At 32.3% G+C, this 22,939-nt stretch overlaps 1 protein-coding gene across 4 annotated transcripts in view; it reads right to left on the bottom strand.

Annotated features, from left to right (window-relative positions):
* LOC149902772 (5'-3' exonuclease PLD3-like) overlaps positions 1–22,308 on the bottom strand; it is a 95,489-nt gene extending 73,181 nt beyond the window's left edge. For 2 of the 4 annotated variants that reach the window (XR_016457476.1, XM_090109512.1), the window contains exons 1-5: positions 22,030–22,308; positions 2,529–2,641; positions 1,140–1,301; positions 718–895; positions 366–500 (exon numbers count right to left, since the gene is read on the bottom strand). Coding sequence is in view for 3 of the 4 variants with exons in the window: in XM_090109512.1 (XP_089965638.1) it covers positions 366–500; positions 718–895; positions 1,140–1,301; positions 2,529–2,641; positions 22,030–22,293 (852 nt within the window). In the remaining variant the exon portion in view is untranslated. Of the gene's footprint in view, positions 1–365; positions 501–717; positions 896–1,139; positions 1,302–2,528; positions 2,642–2,719; positions 2,867–5,265; positions 5,371–22,029 lie in introns of those variants that run through there. The other 2 variants (XM_090109514.1, XM_090109515.1) reach the window with 2 other exon arrangements.
* Positions 22,309–22,939: the final 631 nt, after the last annotated feature.

Consider the following 22,939-nt stretch of genomic DNA (forward strand, 5'->3'; position numbering starts at 1 on the left):
GGCTTATTATACCCTTTTGAAATACCTGAAGCCAGTATATAAAAGTATGCTTTAAATGAAGTTCCAATACAATGACTATAAATTATAATTACTAGTATTTTAGAAGTTTGACTATGATCAATGTGGGGTATAGTTCTATGATGATGATAGAACATAAAATAATCAATATGAAAAACTACACTTAAATTCACAATAAAATTAGTTTTAAAATAAATAAGAACAATCATAATAGTAGTATGTAATTAATTATTTTTATTTGAATAAAAGTATAAAAAAATACAAAAAAAATCTGTTTTTTTTTCATAAACCCTCCTACACTTCCTATATATCAATATTACAGAGAATACATAATGCAAGAAACTTACTTGTGCCGCTTTTTTCTTAACTAAATATTCTGTGTCTATATTAGGATGAGTCTTTGAGGGCCAGTTTTGAGCAATTTTTACTTTTATATTCCTTTTCAATCCAGCTGCAAGCAAGGCTTGGAATACTTGTTCACCCTAAAACAAATAAAGATTATTATTTGTGGATATATAAAAAACTAAAACAACAAAAGTACAGCCAATAATAAAAAGTGATCTCACAGCATGTCATTCTCGTAATCTTAAAACACACTTTTTAAAAATAAACTAGGTAATCAAGATAAATCTTTTTTTTCTTCTAATAATCTGTTCAAGCACTTATAAGCAAAAAAAAAACAAAAAATAAAATGATTACCTCAATAGAGGAATTATATGGATACTCTTCATTAAACCTAAGTGTCCAATATAAGGACGCTATCTCTATAGAGTTTTGAGCTTCATCTATCAAGTCGAGCCACACGTTTTTCGTTTTCGCATGTGTAGAATTAGGCGGGTACATGTGGCCCTCAGGTATACTTTCTACTAATGATAACCTGCAAAAAATATTCTTAATAAAATTTTGAAAGAAGATATCTCATTGATAAGTCATAAATAACAATTCATTTTGCATATTATTTGGAAAAAAAAACATAATACATACATCTACTTTCAGAACTTTAAGCACATTTTTTTTACTTTATTTGAGAATAAACTCTTTAATGGATCTACTATGTAGAATACACATCTAAATTATTAGTATATAATACACAAACAGAAAGAAACACACAAAATCCTTACCTACACTCATCTGAGCAATGCAAATCTCTTGCCGCAGTTGGCAGCACATGTGCTATATTTGGTTGATCTAGCAGTGGTACCAACACCACAAGCACTATCAACAGTATCACTATGGATACAGGTATGCAGGATGGCCTACACCATATACTGCGTTTCTTTCTCCTAAGAACAAATTGAAAGGAAGAAAGTGCATTAGATTTTAATAAAAAGTGAGTAGACAAGTACACAAATACTAAAATAAAGTGCATGTTCAGTAAAGAAAAAAATGAAATTAAAAGTTTCAAATTTTAACATGTTATTGTAAAAGTATTGTAAAAAAGAATAACAAGTTATTAACATGTCAGTGGATTTGCAAAGGACCATGCAAAAAAATGTATGGGCAGTGTCCCATCCCATCAACAGACATGGGACAAGTTTCAATATCATTATTACGTCCCATGAAAAGTCAGTACCAATTTTTAGTTCGGAATTCGACGGGGTTTTTTTTTTAAAAAGACTTTTGACAAAAATAAAGTATTTTTATTTTAAAATAAAAAATTACATTTTAGACGATAATTACAAAAAGCAATTGTTCAACTAGACATTTTAAGTATTAATAACACAAAAACAATTGTGCAAGTAGACACTTAATAACAACAGAACTATTATCCAGACAAAAATAACGTTATATTATTCATCTATTATAATAGTCGATAACATTGCCGCTGGTAGATTAAAGTTGATAAGTCGACCTTTGCCCATATACCATATAATTGATATTATATGGGTAACGGAGCAAGGAGGGAGGGTAAAGTACGTCTTACGGCTGTTCTCTCTCGAGTTTTATTTAGTTACATTTTTAATTCAGTTCTTAATACTTAATAAAACTGTATAAGTATAACATATTTTTTTTTATTGCACGATAACCCCATATCCTACAGTGATGTCGCCATAGTAAAAAATAATCATAATGTCGAGATGTATTTAATGAGATATGTTTGGCATCTGTTGATGATATGGGACGATTTTTTTAAAACTGTATAAGTATAACATATTTTTTTTTATTGCACGATAACCCCATATCCTACAGTGATGTCGCCATAGTAAAAAATAATCATAATGTCGAGATGTATTTAATGAGATATGTTTGGCATCTGTTGATGATATGGGACGATTTTTTTAAAACTGTATAAGTATAACATATTTTTTTTTATTGCACGATAACCCCATATCCTACAGTGATGTCGCCATAGTAAAAAATAATCATAATGTCGAGATGTATTTAATGAGATATGTTTGGCATCTGTTGATGATATGGGACGATTTTTTGCATAGTCCTTTAAAAAAGTAATTATATCCTCGTTCTTGGTTTCCATATAAAGTAAAATATGATTTATATTATTAACATACTTGTCATGGTAGCTATTTCCATTTTCATCTCTCATCATGAATATTTGCTCCCACTGCTCCAACTCTTCATCAGATGACGACGCGTTCCCCACACTCCCTGATTCTAGTACAGTCTAAAACAATACAGATAAACTTAATTATTCCGATCAATTCTAAAAATTCAAAGACCGTAAAATTTAATTCCAACCTACTTTAATTTTTTGGAAGATTTTTGAATACATTTTATAAATATAATATTTACAGTTGATAATGTGAATATAAAGTAAAAAGAGTTCACAAAAATATATAATTATTGCATTGTTATCTTATTTCAATAATCAATTCATGAAAACAATAAATTCATGAATTTGTTTACGTTTCAAAATCACATAAATATTGATGACATGACAATGACAAGTGACAACTGGGCACTGGCAAATGGCAATTAAATATTTATTTGACAGTGACGCGAAATAGGCGAATGATACAGGTTAATATGTTTTCTAAATATTAGAATCTAAAATATTGTGAAAATATTAATTTAAAGGTACGCGGTAACTGTATAATTAAGAATATTATATAAAAAAAAAACAATAACCCCCACAGATAAAAACATTAGACATTTAACCCTTATTAAAACGCTGGGAGCTATACTTCCCACGTCTCAGATTGAAGTAAATCGTTTTTTATTTTTATATGCTTAAACCTAATGCAGTGTAATATTTATCTACGCAATCTTAACATTTTAGAGAACTTTTGAAGTAAAACTTCTTTAGGCGCGACTAGGGAGTAACTCAGATTTTTTTTCTGACGGAAGTAACGCTGTGTAGTTTCCGCCATTTAAAAATAATAATTCTGATTGGTTGTAAGTATATGTCATATACTACACGCTTCTTGACTTAGACGCCAGCTAGTGGCAAATATCATAATCAATTAGGATTATTTATTTTCAAATTTTCAAACGGATCAATTGTGAATAGCAAAGTGAATGAAAAATTCAACAGTTTTAAAAACATTATTTTAAATTGCAAAATTTTTTGAAAATCTCTAAATATAATTGTTTATTTATTACTTTTAAAATAAGTAAATTAAAAATAAATTTTCTGACAATTGCGACATTTTATAATATTCAATAACAAGGTTATATTGACATGTGCGTTTTACTTCAATCGCGCGTAAAGGTTACACGCACACACTTTTTTTTTTCATGGAAACACTTTTCAGAGAATTATTACATGTCATGGTAAACACACGTCAAAGTCAGGTGACGTGATTTTGCAGCCGAAAACGACCGTTATTTTTTAGTTTTTGGTGTAGTGCTCAAAAAAAATTAGATAAGTAGATTTGAGTTCTAGTTAAGTAAACTAGACTATATTACGGTTGCGTGAAACGTAAAAATATGCCCAGAATCTTTCGTTTATATACCTTGGTAGAGTCGATTGAAATTAAGTCTTTAAGTGGGAAGATATCATCCCAGTGTTCGTCACTGCACACGACATTCGGAAATTCTATATATAAAATCTGTGTGTCTAAAAAATCTTTTTTAGTTGGTATATGCAACTTATTTATTGTTATTCGTTATTTCCTGATCAGATAATTACAAATCTTAACTCAATACATTAGTATTTACCTATTGTTTTTATTTTGTTTTAGAAAAATGCCATTTTTATGTTGAAGTCATCCATTTTTCAATTCCCGAATTCTTCCCTTAGTAAAAGAAACTTGCATTGATGAGTACTTTCACCTCCTTTATTAAAAAACTTGATCTTTATAATTTTTTACGATGACATTAAATTCACAAGTGGAGTCAGGGCAACTAACTAGTGTTTTAAAATATTGATGTCTGGAGTGGACACTGGGAGCTATAGTTCCCACCTTTCCAAACTTTTTACAAGAGAGAACAGATGACGGGATATATACTTCCCACCGAAAAAAGGGTACTTCTCCCCCACTTACCCCTTTTTTGTGTGTATTTTTGAAATCTACGACCCTAAATTACCCAGGAACGTATCTTACTTTTTTGTTAGCTCCTTCACAGGCTCGCGTTTGAATAAGGGTTAACATCTGGTATAATACTTCATATAATCATTGAGATAATATTACTATACGTATGGAGGAGACACCACGAACAAAATCTGTGCGCCATTTTTTGCTCTAACTAAGTTTTAAAAATTATTATCTAGTTAGGTTCTTACCGATGAAAGTTATTCCTTTGCACATTTCCGTATTATTTGTATTATTTGTGCAATATCTTAACACACACGAAGGCATATTTGATGCGTTTCACTTTAAAACCATTAAAAAAACCGCTCAACATACGTCAGGCGTATGTTGAGCGGAACATAAGTGATGTAGGCGGTGTCATCTCCATATATGTATATCTCAATGCATATAATATACTTTGTTATGATCGGAAATAAAACTAGATCGGCAAGATAATATTTAGATAATTTATATTTTAGTTCTTAATTTTGAATATACGTGTCTTATTGCATCATGTTTCCTATTCGACATACCTAATAAGAACATAAGTCATAACTCATCTAACACCATAGAAGAGCTAAATATTTTAAGTACCTATATATTATATACTTAAAATATTTAGCTCATACTAAAGGAAATGTTAAACACCGAATAAATGAAAAATGCAAAAGACTAAGATTTTATAATTAAAAAGTTAATGCGATAGAGATTATGATCATCGTTAAATACTTAATAATAATTTTATTTGGCGTTTATATTTTATTCTATAACTCACCATATTATTGAATTTACGACACACACCGTAACTGAGAAATTTGACACTTTGGGGAGATGGATATAAATAAGTTACTGTTTCTACTAGCATCATGAACGCAATGTCTTAATTTAAGTATAGTACTGTATCCTTGCATTCCTTTATTATTCGTGCAGGCGCAATAGCTTCAAAAATATAACTGCAAAGTAAATGACGTCGACAACCGCATTGTGCATGTGCATTTTAAATACTAGGTTAGTTCAAACCGTAAAACTATCCATGGCAACAGTTTTAAACATAGTCATTATCGTTATACCAGGCACCTAATGGTATAATTTTATTGTACAAATCATTTTTGATGGGCAGGTTGCATGATTTTTATAATAGTGTTTTTACTTCAACTTATTATGCTAATTGATACTTTTTAGTTCGGTACACAGATAATTTAAAATATTATACTAGGTAGTTAGTTCCGTAGGTATCAATTAATTTCAGTGAATCTTTTCGTTATTTCAAAGATTTTGGAACAACTTTATACAACAGAATATGATCGCTTGATTATTCAATCTTTCTAGGTATAAAAAGTGGAAATAAATTCAGATATTTTTCATATTTATTTCAGATTATACGAGCCTATACGAGCAAATCTTTCCTAAAAGTAAATATATGTAACAGGTAACACCCAAGCCATATTCACATTATGAAAAAAAAAATGTTTTCCTTTAAGTTATAACGCATTTTATTCTAAATTTTCCCCCCCAGTAGGTACTCGCTTTTACTCACAAAAATTGTTTAATTTTGTTCATTTCCGAATCATAAAAATTAATTCAATCATTTTTTTTTACTACAACAAACGGTTAACGCGACGCTCAAATAAAAAGGTACGTGTAACCATAATAATAGTTCAATGCGTGTAACTTGCATCGCTTTTGCATCGTTAACTGTACGATTTGCATATGCAAGAAATAAAACTAATAATTTTATCTATGGCTAATCTGTTGTGACCAAACACTATTTACATATTTATATCCATTGGAAATTTTGTAAATATGTATATTATACATGATTATACTAGCGTTACGTTCCGGCTTTTCGGTAGTACATAAATATATATAACACTCAGGGATCACGTAAATATCCACTGTGGAAATTTTTTTGAAATCGGTCCAGCAGTTCACGAAGTACCTAAGCGCGTTCAAACAAACAAACTCTTCAGCTTTATATATCTCTTCAGCTTATTAGTAGGTAATTATAGCATAGATTTATAGAGTAAATAATATATTATTAGATAATTCTAATAATTCAATACTTATACACTACCTACTAGGTTTCCGCCCGCGGCTTCGCCCGCGCAGTCAAAGAAAAACCCGCATAGTTCCCGTTCCCGTGGGATTTCTGGGATTGCGTCATTTTCCCAGGATAAAAAGTAGCCTATGTCCTTTCTCGGGTATCAAAATATCTCCATACCAAATTTCATGAAGATTGGTTCAGTAGTTTAGGCGTGATTGAGTAACAGACAGACAGACAGAGTTACTTTCGCATTTATTTTCGCATTTCGCATTTAATATTAGTAAGTATGGATTGAGTATTGACTATTCAGTATACATAATACACCCCTACCTTTAACCTTCAACTTGGTCTTGTTAGAGGACTTGCGTGTTGACCTGTTGTCACACTTTTGTCGGCAAAGTGATTAGTAAAATACAGAATAATAAATCACTTTTGATATATCCGATACAAAATCAAACACGCAATAAAACCTTAAACCGTGTTAACTCGATAGCCGCCGAAATAACACTGTGAAAAGACGTTTATTTCACGTATTTTCATTACATGTAATTTTGTCGAAATCACTAGCTACCTATGATACCTAGAACGTTTATTATTCTAAAAGGGTTTAATCAATATGTTGTTAAGCTTTCAGTTAAAAAAGTAGGTATATTTAATGGATAAAAAATTACCTATAGTAATTTTAAGGAGACTGTATCAGTGACTCTACAATCTACATGTAACTTTCTTTCACTCTTTTACTCAATTTTTATAACATATCTAATATAAAATGATTACATTAACTACTAGTAAGTAACTAGCTGGTTACTATCTGTTAACTGTTGGTAACCATCTGTTTTGTATCTGGGTTAATAGCAGAACATACGATTTTATTTATTTTAATAAAAAAATTTCACTGGACAAAAAGACACAAATTATAATAGGTACTTACATACTTTTGTACCCTCCTATACAATATTAATTACAATACCTCACGTATATTATTTGAAGTTTTCTCACGATGATTCATAAACTTATTTTATATAAAAATGTCATGTTTGTTTCCAGGTGCCTAACTATTATTTTAAAACACTCGAGCATGTTTAGCTAATGAAAAAAATGCATCAGTAAGTAGATCATAAGTTAAAGAAGACTACTAAAGTGTATCTATAGAGATAGGGAAGTATTATAGAACATTTTAATCCATTAGAGAAACTAGCACGAACGTGAAATACAATGCAAAATATTTAAATTTCTATCCATTTTACCGAACGGAAAATAAAATACCATTTAACGAGAATGGCGAAGAAAGTCTAAACTGGGTTTTAATTGTTATTTTAAATTGAAATGGCTGTTCGAAGAATCACAACTATTGAATAACTACAATCTTTAGTCTACTTCATTAAAGAAAATAATGACTCGGGCTATGAAACCTAAACGTGCCACTTTATTTTTATTATTGATTAATAAATAATAATACCGTGCGTTGGTATGTAAGCTAGGCCACACGGTATCCAAGGGCGTAGCCAGGATTTTGTACAGGGGGGGGCAGGTTGAGAAAATCATAGAGAAACTGAATTTATGTTTTCATACATTAGGTATAAAGGTGAAAGTTTGTGAGTGTGTGTGGACGGATGCATGTTTGTTACCTCTTTCAAGCAAAAGCTACTGAACACATTACGATGAAATTTGGTATGTAGGTAGCTGAAGACTCAGAATAACACATACATAGATAGGGGTGGGGTAGGTGTAGGGTAGGTTTAGTTTAGTTAGGGTAGGTGTAAGATTGATTACTGGGCAGGACGACGCGACGTCCGCCGGGTCAGCAAGTGTAACAATAAAAAAACGAATTATAACCAGAAACAGAATAGTTTTAATTACTTAAACAGTAACTTGCGTGGTTGTTCACAAAATCTATTTAAAACTTTTTCAATAACTTCGCCTTTCTTTCCTTCTACCATTTTCCTATGTACGCTTAACATATACATAGGCCGTTCAGACGATTTTCTGACATTGTAGACCGCAACCACGTTTTTACTCGCCGTAAGGTGGAAAAAGACCGTTCTATATTTATTGGCCGTGGTGCATGGTTGCGCCAGTAAAATAAGTATGGCCCTCTTTGTGGCGGGGAAGAAAGTATTCGCCTCTTTAAGCGTGTCGGTAAAATCCATTTTCTCTAACTCTTCATTTGGAATCCCCTTGTCTTTCCACAATTTATACCACAATTCTGCTTCAGGCTCGATAGCGAGCTCGTAAAAATTGGTGAATGCTTTGCAATTCTCTTGGAAATCACTGAGGGTCATTGATAACATTGTGTTTGGGTGCAATGACATTAGGCTGAAGGCTGGCAGATGCTCATTCGAAAAGCGTTGATCGAGTGCGGAAATTAAGGAATCTAAATAGGGTATTATAATGGATCTTTTGAGAGAGGTGAAATAAAATTCTCTCAGTTCGTCAGCCCGCCCGCCTGCTAGGGGGGGGCAGCTGCCCCCCCCTGCCTCCCCCTCGCTACGCCCATGACGGTATCCACTGTCCATAATTAAGTAAAACATATACCTACGCCGTATGTGCAGCGTTTGAAAATAAACTAACAAACTAAGAAGCAATACATGGAGATGGCTCGTAGTTTATGCTCTTTCGAAATTCAGGACCGCAAAGCTGTAACGAACGTTCTCAGGCCCTAAATATTTTAACAACCCCGACGATCATATTATTAGTTCGTTGCGAGTGTATATTCAAGAAACTACACGGCATAGACTAATTACTCAAGCTACACGGTGAGTCAAGTTGGTGTTGCATAAATGAAATTACGTACATTATTAATTAATATAAACAATTAACATCATCAATTTATTGTACATTTTTAATGATGTTTGTTTTTATGGCACCGCACTACCTATATTGCTTACGATGAAGGCACCATATTTTTAAATGTGTACCTACTCTCTGTTATGTTAGGTATAATTTTTTTCTGTAAATATTTCATTGTAACTAAGTACGAAATTGATATTACGACGAGAATGATGCGATGAATTGTAAAATAATTATGATTTCATGTCGTTACAGCAATAATGATGACATTATTCAATGCAATTAAGCTTTATATAAACCTGGTTCATACTTGGTCCATGTTTATACCTAGATGGTAGGTACTTATAATTTGAATAAGCAAGTTATTGCGACGTTACCATGGCAACGCGTTTAATAACAAATTAGGTAAATAACGGCATGATTAATGTGCTCAAAATTGATGAATCTAGGACAATGATTGATAAAGGAACTGTAAAGACAGGTTTCTTTAATCATCTACTATTACATATTTGATAGCTGATCGGTAATTGAATAAGTTTGTTCATTAAAAATGTATCTTGAATAACGACATTAGGTATAGGATAATATAATATATATTTTTTGTATTTTTCTATATGGATTTGTTGTTTTAGGTACTCAATAAATAAAAACGCTTTAAATCTTTTTCAAGTTTTCCATTAGATAATGAAAAATTACTATGAATTATATTAATACAACTGACTAACTGAATATCAAAAACGCTACAAAATTTATGTTTACAATACCCAAGAAAAAACAAAGCGTTCAAACAAAAGTTCACTGGCCCTTGAAAGAGTGTAAATGTTTTTAAAACCTCAGTTGAACTCTAAACGCTTTACAAATATTGTCTCTAAAAATATTAGTATGGACAATAGCAGTGGAAATGTGCAATAAATTAGCATACCATAACTGACGCTATTTCGTTTATAGACCAAGACTTCTTAAAGGTTTTCCTAGGGCCTTTGATAATGCCATACGAAAGGTGGTGCCTAATTTGCAAAAAACATTTATTCGTAATAATATTTTTCTCTCCCGAATCCCGATACCTTATATACGTTACAAATTCTGTTTTATGTAATTTGGTCACAGAAAAGCAAAAAGTGTTCTGTAGCAAATTTTCTGCGACAAACGGACCGACAGACACGAAAGTTTACCTAAAAGGGTCAGTTTTAAAATTATCTATCCTAATATCTACCTACATAAATACATATAAAAGCTTCATTTCGAAATATTAATAAAGAAATTATTTGATTTCACTTGGAAATCTTTTGTTGAGCGGTCATTGTTACGCCAACGCAACGGTTGGAAGCTGTCAATACATCAACCGCGGTACAACTCAATATCATATCAGCGAATAGTACAGAGCATGCCTTTGAATATGTTCATTGTTCAAAGCTTATCTTTTTCATATACCTTTTTTTATATTCATGTGGAAAAAATAACAAATGTAAAGGTTTTCGAGAACCTATAGCTACTGTGCGTCATGTATTTTTTTTATTTCACGCAAAATAATAACAATGTTATCTGTAGACTCAGTCACAGTGAGTTTTTCTTATATTTTCAATAACTGGTCATTTTTATAGATATGCTTATCATGCATCAATTGCCAAAGAACCTTGGCAAATTTGCCTTAAAAATAAGCTCAATATTAAGATAGAGTTTTATACTTAATATCTAGTAGGTATCAATACTGCGTAGGTAAGTACACGATTTTTCGGTGAAAAAGAAACTATACGATTATGATGAAATAACTAAATCACAATCTCATAATGTCGTTAAAGGTCTCGGTAATCGTAAAATCGCGTGATACTTTGCTATTTCGTGAAATTTCTGAAACATCAAACATTTTTATGGGATACGCAATAATTTCGCTTATGTAAGCAATTTATCGCAGTATCATTAAACTTAATGAGGCATAACAGCCATTAATATACGAATAAAAAAATGTTATCCGTATAATATGGAGCATCTTTATATGACGCCTATTAATTTAGAACAAATAAATAATAATACTTAATAGACTCTTCGATATTGTAAGTTCTCCGATAGAGCTTTTTTAAACTTTAGTCAAATTCATAAGACATTTATATTTTGGGGGACTAATTATAATAATTATTACTTACACATAATATAGGAATGGAACACTATAATTTGTTATTTTCACTAGTAAAGAATAATATCTTATAAATTATAATCTTTAGGTACTAATATTATAAAGCTGAAGAGTTTGTTTGTTTGTTTGAACGCGCTAATCTCAGGAAGTACTGGCACGATTTGAAAAATTATTTCGGTGTTAGATAGACCATTCATCGAGAAAGTATCATCAGGCTAAGACCAATAGGAGCGAAGCCTCGCGGGTGAAACCGCGGAACGCGTACCTAGATTATACAAATTCCTTAACAAACTCGTAGCTTGCAAAATACCATGATAAGAACGACATTTTAAGGTTAACCATTCGATAGTTGACTATCAACATTTCAATCTATGATTCAATTGCTTCGTTGACATAATGTCGCGGCTGAGCAAGTGACATCGCGTGTGGTGGAGCCGTCGGTACACGAGTCTATGTGCAAGTAGGGTAGCCATTCTACACTTTTTTGTTTTGATAAACTATTAGACGTACCTATTAAGAAAGTATAATTACTGCGCATGTGAAGAAGTAAGCCCAGTTAATATTTTAGTTTTTTAGAGTTTCAGGGTTCAGTTAATATATTGAACGTCGTTATTAGGTAATTTTACAAATGAATATTTTTCTTTTAACACATAAACTTCATTTCATCTTTACTTTCCTGAAAGCATTTTGTTGTATATATGTAATTAATAATCGTTGTTATTAATGATCAAAGAAAAACTTAGTGATTTTCTGTAATCGCCATTACATGTTACAACCATTTATTATTATTCTTGAAACAGAAAATCGAAGCGTATAAATACATTTAAATGTATATTTACTTTCTTATTAAACCACTCCCAGTATCGCCAAGTAGTTGGACTTGGATTGGATTGTCCTCGAACGTTAGTAAAGTTATCGCATTGCATGACCTATATTCCCTTGCAAAGTGCATCCAATAGAGCCACTTAAAGGTCATATTCCAGATTCTACAAGATCTCCTTATATCATTATATAAGGCAGTTCCCTCGGAGGCATTCACGTCACACATTCTAAATTATCCAATATAATACCTATTATGTGTATAGTCCATTGAATAAAAAGTTCTAGAGTGCGTGAGTTAGTAACGTAAGATGTTTCTTCGGAAACATGTCAAGAGTCCCTAGGTAATAAACATACTAAAACCCCGGGACACTAGGAGCAGCCCCGGAGTGGGGGGAGGGGGGGAATGGGTCCATTTTTTCATTTTTCGCTTAAATCTCAAAAACGGTACATGTTAGAGAAAAACTTTCAAGGAAAAGTTGAAAAGCCATAAAATTATCTACAAGTTGTACCTAAATCATTTTTTCCTATATCCTACCGTTTCTGAGTTATACGCAGTAAAAAATGATTTTGGCTCAAACAATTTCCCTATACTACACATCAATCGATCAAAAAATATTTCTTTCTTCCAAAAAACTCAAATGTGCAACTTGTGACCGGTACTGATAGATTGCTCTTAATTAGGTCTATAATTGGTAAAATAAACACATTCCTCCATGGAAGCCTTTAGGAGGAATCGATTGTCAAAATATTATATTAGGGCAGTTTGAGTTACTGAACTTGATCTTTTTATTTTTTTCTTCCAAAAAACTCAAAAGTGCAACTTGTGACCGGTACAGATAGATTGCTCATAATTAGGTCTATCATTGATAAAAATACCAGATTCCACTACGGAGGCGTTTACGGGGAATTTAATTTTATTAGGGTAGTTACGATACTTGAACTTTTTATTTTTTTTCTTCCAAAAAGCTCAAAAGTGCAACTTGTGACCAGTACTGATAGATTGCTCTTAATTAGGTCTATAATTGGTAAAATAAACACATTCCTCCATGGAAGCCTTTAGGAGGAATCGATTGTCAAAATATTATATTAGGGTAGTTTGAGTTACTGAACTTGAACTTTTTATTTTTTTCTTCCAAAAAACTCAAATGTGCAACTTGTGACCAGTACTGATAGATTGCTCTTAATTAGGTCTATAATTGGTAAAATAAACACATTCCTCCATGGAAGCCTTTAGGAGGAATCGATTGTCAAAATATTATATTAGGGCAGTTTGAGTTACTGAACTTGATCTTTTTATTTTTTTCTTCCAAAAAACTCAAAAGTGCTACTTGTGACCGGTACAGATAGATTGCTCATAATTAGGTCTATCATTGATAAAAATACCAGATTCCACTACGGAGGCGTTTACGGGGAATTTAATTTTATTAGGGTAGTTACGATACTTGAACTTTTTATTTTTTTTCTTCCAAAAAACTCAAAAGTGCAACTTGTGACCGGTACAGATAGATTGCTCATATTTAGGTCTATCATTGATAAAAATACCAGATTCCACCATGGAGGCGTTTACGGGGAATTGAATTTTATTAGGGTAGTTAGTTAAAAAGTTCAAGTATCATAACTACACTAATAAAATTCAATACCTCCTAAACGCCTCCATGGTAGTATCTGGTTTTTTTATCAATGATAGACCTAATTATGAGCAATCTATCGGTACCGGTCACAAGTTGCACTTTTGAGTTTTTTGGAAGAAAAAAAAATAAAAAGTTCAAGTATCGTAACTATCCTAATAAAATTCAATTCCCCGTAACCGCCACCGTGGTGGAATCTGGTATTTTTATCAATGATAGACCTAATTATGAGCAATCTATCTGTACCGGTCACAAGTTGCACTTTTGAGTTTTTTGCAAGAAAAAAATAAAAAGATCAAGTTCAGTAACTCAAACTGCCCTAATATAATATTTTGACAATCGATTCCTCCTAAAGGCTTCCATGGAGGAATGTGTTTATTTTACCAATTATAGACCTAATTAAGAGCAATCTATCAGTACCGGTCACAAGTTGCACATTTGAGTTTTTTGGAAGAAAGAAATATTTTTTGATCGATTGATGTGTAGTATAGGGAAATTGTTTGAGCCAAAATCATTTTTTACTGCGTATAAATCAGAAACGGTAGGATATAGGAAAAAATGATTTAGGTACAACTTGTAGATAATTTTATGGACTTTCAACTTTTCCTTGAAAGTTTTTCTCTAACATGTACCGTTTTTGAGATTTAAGCGAAAAATGAAAAAATGGACCCATTACCGCCCTCCCCCCACTCCGGGGCTCCTCCTAGTGTCCCGGGGTTTTAGTATGTTTATTACCTAGGGACTCTTGACATGTTTCCGAAGAAACATCTTACGTTACTAACTCACGCACTCTAGACCCCCCTTGGAGGGATTCATTCAATGGACTAGTATATGGCTCAGAATAATGCGCTTTGCCTTCGTTGCTTCTTCTATCTGAGCTTCTTGCATATTTTGCACATTGCATGCATATTTTTCAATGTACAAACAGCAAATAGCCGATTGTTTACTTTGCAAACATTGAATTTTACAATTTAAAAGTTCGAGCTGTGGTGATAATGGTAGTTCAGTAAGTATATCATTTGATATGCTTACTGAATATGATTACATTATTCTGAGAATTCGGTGTATTGAAATTTACAAAGCAATCAAAGGATCATTCTCCAGCTACGTATATTATTCTAAGTTCTAACATTGGACACTAAACAACACCATTTTTGATATAGATTTTATTGCAATTCATAACCTCAATGGTTATACGTTATGTTATGTTTGTCAGATAGTTGTTACCAAAACCTTCCCCGAAATAAAGTATACTTGGAGAATTTTCGTAGGTATACAGGTAACCACGCTACGCCGAGGGTAAACAAAATTTACGATCGTGTTGAAACTCGATGAAAATTCATTGATAATAAAAAAGATAAACAAATGATAGACAATATAATGGTAAATCGATTCAGCTTGTAATTACTGCCATAATATACATGATTCGTGTTTGGAGTATGGATTCGTGTTTATAAAACCATTATGGTTTACAATGAACACCTATAAATCGAGTAACTAGGTTAAAATTATTAAAAGAAGTTAGAGCAATCATGTATTTATTTCAAATTGTGACTTCTATGGATACGATGGAATTTTTAACAGCGATTTCAGTGGTAAACGTTATTTAAATGCCTCATAGTAAAAAATATTTCCGCAGTAGAGCTACTTACTTATCTTATGCAAGTATTCTAATAACAAGTACGTTTTGATCCAATATCGAAGATATTTAATAGAAAATGGCGCTCTGCTTTTATATTTATTAAATCTTTTGGCGAATAAAAATTATTAGTGAGCGAAACGCATTTTGCAAATCCAATATGATGCAAACTTTAAAGTACCGAATGTTCATACAGATATATTATGTTTGAAGTATTTGATAAGATTTCGAAGGCTGCTATAACACGAGTTATTAGGAATCGTAAAACTTTATTGAACATGGTCGTTGGTCAGGGACATCGGACACGAGAGAATTTAACGATCACCTCGGTACATTTAGTTCGTTTCATTATTGATTCTACATAAATCAAAATTAGTATTATCTCAACGGTTACTCATGAAATCAAATATCTGACGAAAACGTATTTCTTACAATTAATTTTAAAAAATCATTTTATAAATATTTAAGAGGAATAAGACATGAAATTTTTCTTGTCCAGTTCAAAATACACAAGTTTTTTTATGTGATTTTTTTAATAAGTATGTATATCTATATTATCTAATCATGAAAACAAGGCATTTATTACAATGCAATATACCGAATTAATTGTTGCGATACTAGTATTTGAAATTGTTTTACCATGACTACAGTCGTATAGATATTATGATCAATGATCATACCAAAATTCAGGCAAGAGACGAACTTCGAGCACCTCTGTCGGTTAACATAAAACTATATATAATGAGGTAAACATAAAACAAATAGAGACCCACTTTTATCTTTTAAATTTTTAACTTTTAAATTATTGACATGGATACATTATACATGTAAATGTAGATAAAAATAATTAAGTTAGGTATGTACTATATAGTACCTACCTCACCTACATTTGATGGTCTTCAATGAACACATCTTTTCGATTTATAATAAAATATTTGAGAAATACGTGTGACATTTTAAACTAACAGATATAGAGTAGGTATCTACCGAAAGAAAATAATAAATATTATATACTTGAAGCAAAGACTTATAAACATAAACTAAATTACTTTTCTTGAGTTACAGTTACGCCAAAAGTATCTTACGTAAGCAATCCTTACGAATTGAGACAAATAACAGATAACTCCGTGATATTGTGTTTGTAGATGAGGAGTTTTATTGATCCTTGTCAAGTTAAGCGTATGCCTATCTATATAGAATACCTATATAGAACAAACTTTGGAATTTAAATAATAATACGGAGTAGGTACTCTTGAAGAATTAACATGCCTTTCTTCAGTTAAAATATAAATTGTTTAAGTTATAAATATAGCAATGTGTGAAATTTATGTTCTCAAGAAAATTGGCATGTTGCCAAACCAATCAGATACAAAGACAACGAATAAACAATGTTTATAGTTCTATCGGTTTATTCGTTGTGGTGTTTGCCGGGGAACACCACTCGATTTAATCAGACAAAAAAACACGTGGGCGGCAATATGAATTGAATTTCAGGAGGCATTGACATTTAAAACCACGATTTTGTAGATATTATAAATCTGTACAAACGGAGACGTTAGTTATTTTTGTAACTAGTATTAAAATCTCTTATTTACATAATTTTTTTTTCTTTGGACACTTAAGTCTAGAGTTCCTAAAATATCTAACGACTAATTGACTCTTACTCTTACTGTCTACACCATGTCTACACTGAACCTTCTAAATTGTATGGGGATCGTTATCGTCTCTTTCGTCACCATAGGATTTCTATTACCCATTCCTATAAAATAATGTAATAATACAAAGAAATTATAATACGAAAAAACTCTTAACAACAGCAGAATTTAATCAGCTACCTAATAACTATAAGAAGTTAATACGAACGAAGCCTATTTATGCGCAAATTGACAAATAAGCTTATTTATAAACTTACTAGCGGCCCGCCCCGGCTTCGCCCGTGGTACATATGAAAAATAGATGTTGGCCGATTCTCAGACTTACCCGATATGCACAGAAAATTTCATGAGAATCGGTCCACCCGTTTCGGAGGAGTATGCAGACTAACACACGAGAATTTTATATAAACTGAGAAATTTTATATAATGACTGAGAACCTACATATTATGATAATATCATCTTAATTCTTCAGCTTATTATTAGAAATCCCCACGTCAGAAGAGAATAATAAATTATCTCATGATCCAATTAGCATTTATATACCTTACTACTAATTAAGTCAAATAATTCTTTAGTCAAAAACGTCAATACTGTATATTTGCGATTTTTGTTCTGTAACTTACTTTTAACGCTCTATATTCTATATGTATAAAAATGAAACCCGTTGCGCGTTGTCACGGCATCACGTGTGAACGGGTGGACCGATTTCGATAATTCTTTTTTTATTATATTCCTTAAAGTACGAGGATGGTTCTTAAGTAGAGAAAACGTAAATATGTACCACGGGAGAAGCCGGGGCGGACCGCTAATATTTTATAAATTAACTCATTCCTATACATAGGTACACATAAGTAGGTACTGAATAAAATAACTAGTACTTTTTGCTATGGTAAATAACTGTAATTTTTGCTATAGTAAAATACTAGCTCTCCGACAGCGGCTTCGCCCGCTTTGTCTAAAACCTATTAAATTATTTACATACTAAAAACTTCCTTTTTAATCACTTTATCGTTACGTAGTTTTGAAGATTTAAGCATACATATATGGACGTAGGGACAGATAAAGCGACTTCGCTTTATACTATGTAGTGATTTTATACAAATAATTCATATATTTATTATAAAGATCCAGATAAACTACCAGAAACGTCTCATAAGCTGGGATTAAATTATGAGATAAGCTGAGCTAATTTGAATCTATAAAAAGTTTATGAATAAAATTTACCAGTTAATTAATATATATATGCTATTAATAATTAAATCTTTAATATAAATCTCGTGTCACAATGTTTGTCCTCAATGGACTCCTAAACCACTTAACCGATTATGTATACTAAAATTCGCACACCATGTGCAGTTCGCTGTTCGATCCAACTTGAGAGATAGGATAGTTTAAACATGTAGGTACCACGGGCGAAGCCGGGGTGGACCACTAGTAATTAATAATAAATGTGCGTTCAATTAAATAAAAATTTATTTCATGTGTCCGTTGAACGTGAAATCGATGTGAGGTTGGCTTGAGTATGAAAAAAATTATTACATAAATTAATTTGTCACCGGTGCGGTGACTGAATTTTAGCGCATGGTAAAGCATTTGCATAATATGAAGGTTGTTTATATACTTACTATGACGCAAATGTTATGTAGATTATTTTTATAAAAATTAACCCTGCGCCATAAGCACCGTCTTCAATCATAATATATATTTAGTAAAATCTGTATGACACCTTCAATTTTTTTAGGTTTAATATTTATTTTATTAGTCAATAATAAACCGAATAGTTCTCGCATTGTTGGTAAGCTGAGATGTAGCCTAAGAGGGAGGGCTCTTCAATAGAATGATTGTACAAATATTACAATCCCACCAACGAAGCTCAATATATGAAAATCTTGTAAGATGTAAATCTTACCTACAAGTTTTGCAGTTGTGTAGACTGTAGGTAGGTGCTGAAATTAAGCTCGCTACGTGTAATCGTAGGTAATGTCTACGGTGCTACGAAAACCGTAGCGGCCGCGTAGATACGCGATACGATTGTAAAACTAGGCCACGACATTAAATAACTGCTTTATGGGTGACGGCTAGGCTACCGATGGCCAAGCTACTAACTAACTTACACTTAAGAGACGACCTAATTCAAATTATCTTCTCACAATAGCTTAAAATATTATTTAAAAAGAAAATATTTTAAAAAAGTCATCGAATGAAAAATTTATTGAAAATAATATTATTTGCCACCGAATTCGAAACTTATTATATTCGTATTTGCGGTTCGTCCTTCGGTATGCTTTTATTCAAAACAAAAAGTGTTATAGGATCATATCAATTGCTCAGATTGTTAATCTTATAATGATTCCTATAGGTATATCAAAACGTAAAATATGTTGTCTAGCAATTTAAATTACTCACGATCACGAACGCTTTTAATATTAAAAATACAGCCAAGCCCGTAATTCCCGTAAACGATACCTTCCTCTACTGTCTGAACAAAACAAACTAAAAGGAAAATTCTGATGTTCTATCAACTTGAAGGTATTGTAAACGTATTAAAACTTTTGTCAACTTTTTATCATTTATGCCCATTTTATAAAATGTAACTCTCTATATTGTTTCTTAATATGTAACCCTTATATGTAATGTAAATCCATAAATTAATCAATCAAAACAATGCACAACGATTTTCGTGGAATCTTTCCCCTAAAAAGCTTCGTGGAAAATATGAGCAATTCTGTCGAAGTTGCACCGCCGTTGTTTCCACAAACTATTATCGTGAAATTCGCGGCATGCCCGAAAAACAACAAACCCAAAGCTAATACGTGAATAATTGGAACAAGGTCGCACGGCGGGGCGAAGCTTACCTATGCAGCGGCTAGTTGTTTCTAAAATCGATATAATATAATCGCTAACTTAGCACGCAACAAAATGACCAAAACCTTTTAATATTGAAAACAGTTTGTTCACCTCCAATCGAATCAGCTTGCAATGGTTTTTGCCGACACTATGAAGACTGTCACAGGCCTCGGGCAAAAAAACCAGTTTCAGAATGTCTTTATTGAAATATCCTTTATTTCCGACTAATAAACATAAGCTGCACATGTCTCACGCGCGTATGCATCTTTTACACTGAAGACATTTATTGGTTGTATAGTTTGATGGAACGGTTTTGTTGCAAAGGTTTTGATTCAAGGTTACCGCGGTGTGACTATTTTCAGTAAACTTTAAAAAGTTTTGTCATTGGAAACACCTAGAATATACGCCAATAATTTATGCGCTATTATTTTTAAAATCAACAACAGCAATCTACATTGATTTCGGCTGCACATTTTCACTTATACAATTGCTTGTTTTTCTTTTGATTTTTTTAATTTATATTTATTTAATATATTTGTATTTCATAAAAAAAATATTTGCCGCGCCTTTTGTCTACTTTTTTTTGTTATTACCCTGCTAATGATGAAGCACAGTTTAAAAATTAAGCTCATTAGATAGATATTATTATATCTAAATATGCCTACTAGTAATGAGCAAAACTTTTATAATTTATTTATTTAGAGTTAATTAGCTCACAGATTTTGAATTTTCAAGGGAGTAGGTAATAGTTATGAAAATCGTAGTGGAGCCGTTGTAGCTCAAGCTCAGCTGAGGATTTCCACAAAGAGCGCTATAATACCTAAATCAAGTTTTGAATTTACCTAGCTGCACACTAATCAAACTATCACTGTTCCAAACAGTGAACGTCATCATTGAACCGGCATGTGTTAGGCGATTATCACACTGCCACGCACCACGCTGCATGTTGCGTGACTGCATGTTTAACGTTACTTGTAAGTATCTCCGTTTGTATAGAAAACACGCACAGTCCAACACACTGAAAATGCAACCACGCGCGTACATGCGGATCACGCGCATACACGCGGAGAAACATGCATCCCCGCGCGTAGGTGCGGGGCGAGACGCAAGGTATGGCACACCGAATCCCGCAGTGCCGCGCGTCGTGATGCTCAGTATTGTACGACCACCACAGAGAACGGCGAATAAATGAGAGCCGCCGTGCGTGAATCTACAAACGCACCTACGCGCGTGAGTGCGCAAAAAACCCGCACGATGATGCAGATCGGCACTCCCGCAGGAACGCGCGTAGGTGCTTCGACATGCAACATGCAGCGTGATGCGGGGCAGTGTGAGGATCGCCTTAGAACTTATAAATGTGATATAATATGTAACATCCTCAAGAGTCAAGCCGCACTTGTCACGTAGTGGATAATGGCCTAATTAGAGGCCAATGTCCTCGCAGTGAGAATAAAATTCAGTTTCTATATTAAAAAGAAACAACTCTATTTAATAAATCATTATTCATACAAAACTTATAAATTATTGTATCTATTAAATATGAAACGCTACAATCGCGATTTTAGGGAAATATAATGTTCATCTTCAGAAAATGCATAGTCATCATTTTAACTACGTGATTCAACTTTCTTATTTACCTACCTGAAGACTTATATTTAATGGGTTTAATATTCTTGATTAATGTAATCATATTTCTATTGTAATTTATGTTAATATTGCGACCTATGTATGAATATTTAATACAAAATGTGGAGCGTACAATGTATTTGTAATTATATTTTTTCTAAAAGAATTGTTATGAAGTAAGTAATAATTAATTAGTGCGTATCAAATTTGATATTACGGAGCTTTCATGTGCCATAATTATTTTAATGTTAGGTAATTATTATACATAGTAGTTTGAGAATTTTCAAGACACAAATGCAAATGAAACGTTATGGAAGCGCTATGATTTTGTAAATATTTATTAAAAGGTTCATTACCGACAATCCTGGATTGCAGCCGGCCGTAATGGAGTTCTTTCTAAACTTCGGAACGCAGATTTGCATCGAACTATTTGCCTTAGGTGGACCAGCACAACCGTACTCGTCGCTTCTGTCATTCCTAGTCAGATTTATATTGTTCGTATTGTTTACTTTCACCAAAATATTACACGTTTGGGAAGCTATTTGAAACAGCCCCTCTTCGAGATTCCTTTTATTATTATATTGACGGTTGAAATGTAAATAGTCCCACCAAGAAGGCATTCTAATTTGAAAAACGCGGGTAAAAAGTTAGACTTTCGACGCGCTAGTCTATTCACGTCGAGTTGCGTCGCGGTTTTGACGGCACGATACACTTTAGTGATATTGAGGACCTGCGCTGTAAACTTACTTATATATGGACTTCTACATCATACTTTATTTATTTACTTCTCCTAAGTCAATATAGTAATGTCGTTGCACTGTATTCCTCTGAGTATGGTTGTAAAATAAAAAAGTAGCTAAGTATACATTACGTGCACAGAACCTGACACGTAAAGCATAGTACTGTAAATAATGTTTTTTTTTCCTAATTGGTACTAATAGCTGCAGTATAACACTTTTATTTTAATACCTTTTAATAAAAAAATGTACCTTCAACTTTTAGCTCTAGGTATAGTTACTGCTCTATAATTTAACGGAACTAAACGCATAGTCTAAAAGTTTACTATTTAAACGTGTGTATATTTTTTTCTTAATATGGTAGTATCTATAATAATATAGTTTAATTTTAAACTCTCTGTATTGAATTTTAAAATTTCTAGATACATAACTATGAATTTAGGTATGATGCATAAAATAGATATAAAGTCCGAAAAAAAAAAGATTTTTTTGCGCTCTATCTCAATGCTTGCTGTGGCTTGCCCTATGA

This window comes from Colias eurytheme, chromosome 14 (genome assembly GCF_061535395.1).
Source record: "Colias eurytheme isolate Ceu_HAF_F1 chromosome 14, ilColEury1 Martin Lab GWU primary, whole genome shotgun sequence".
NCBI classification, from domain to species: Eukaryota; Metazoa; Arthropoda; class Insecta; order Lepidoptera; family Pieridae; genus Colias; species Colias eurytheme.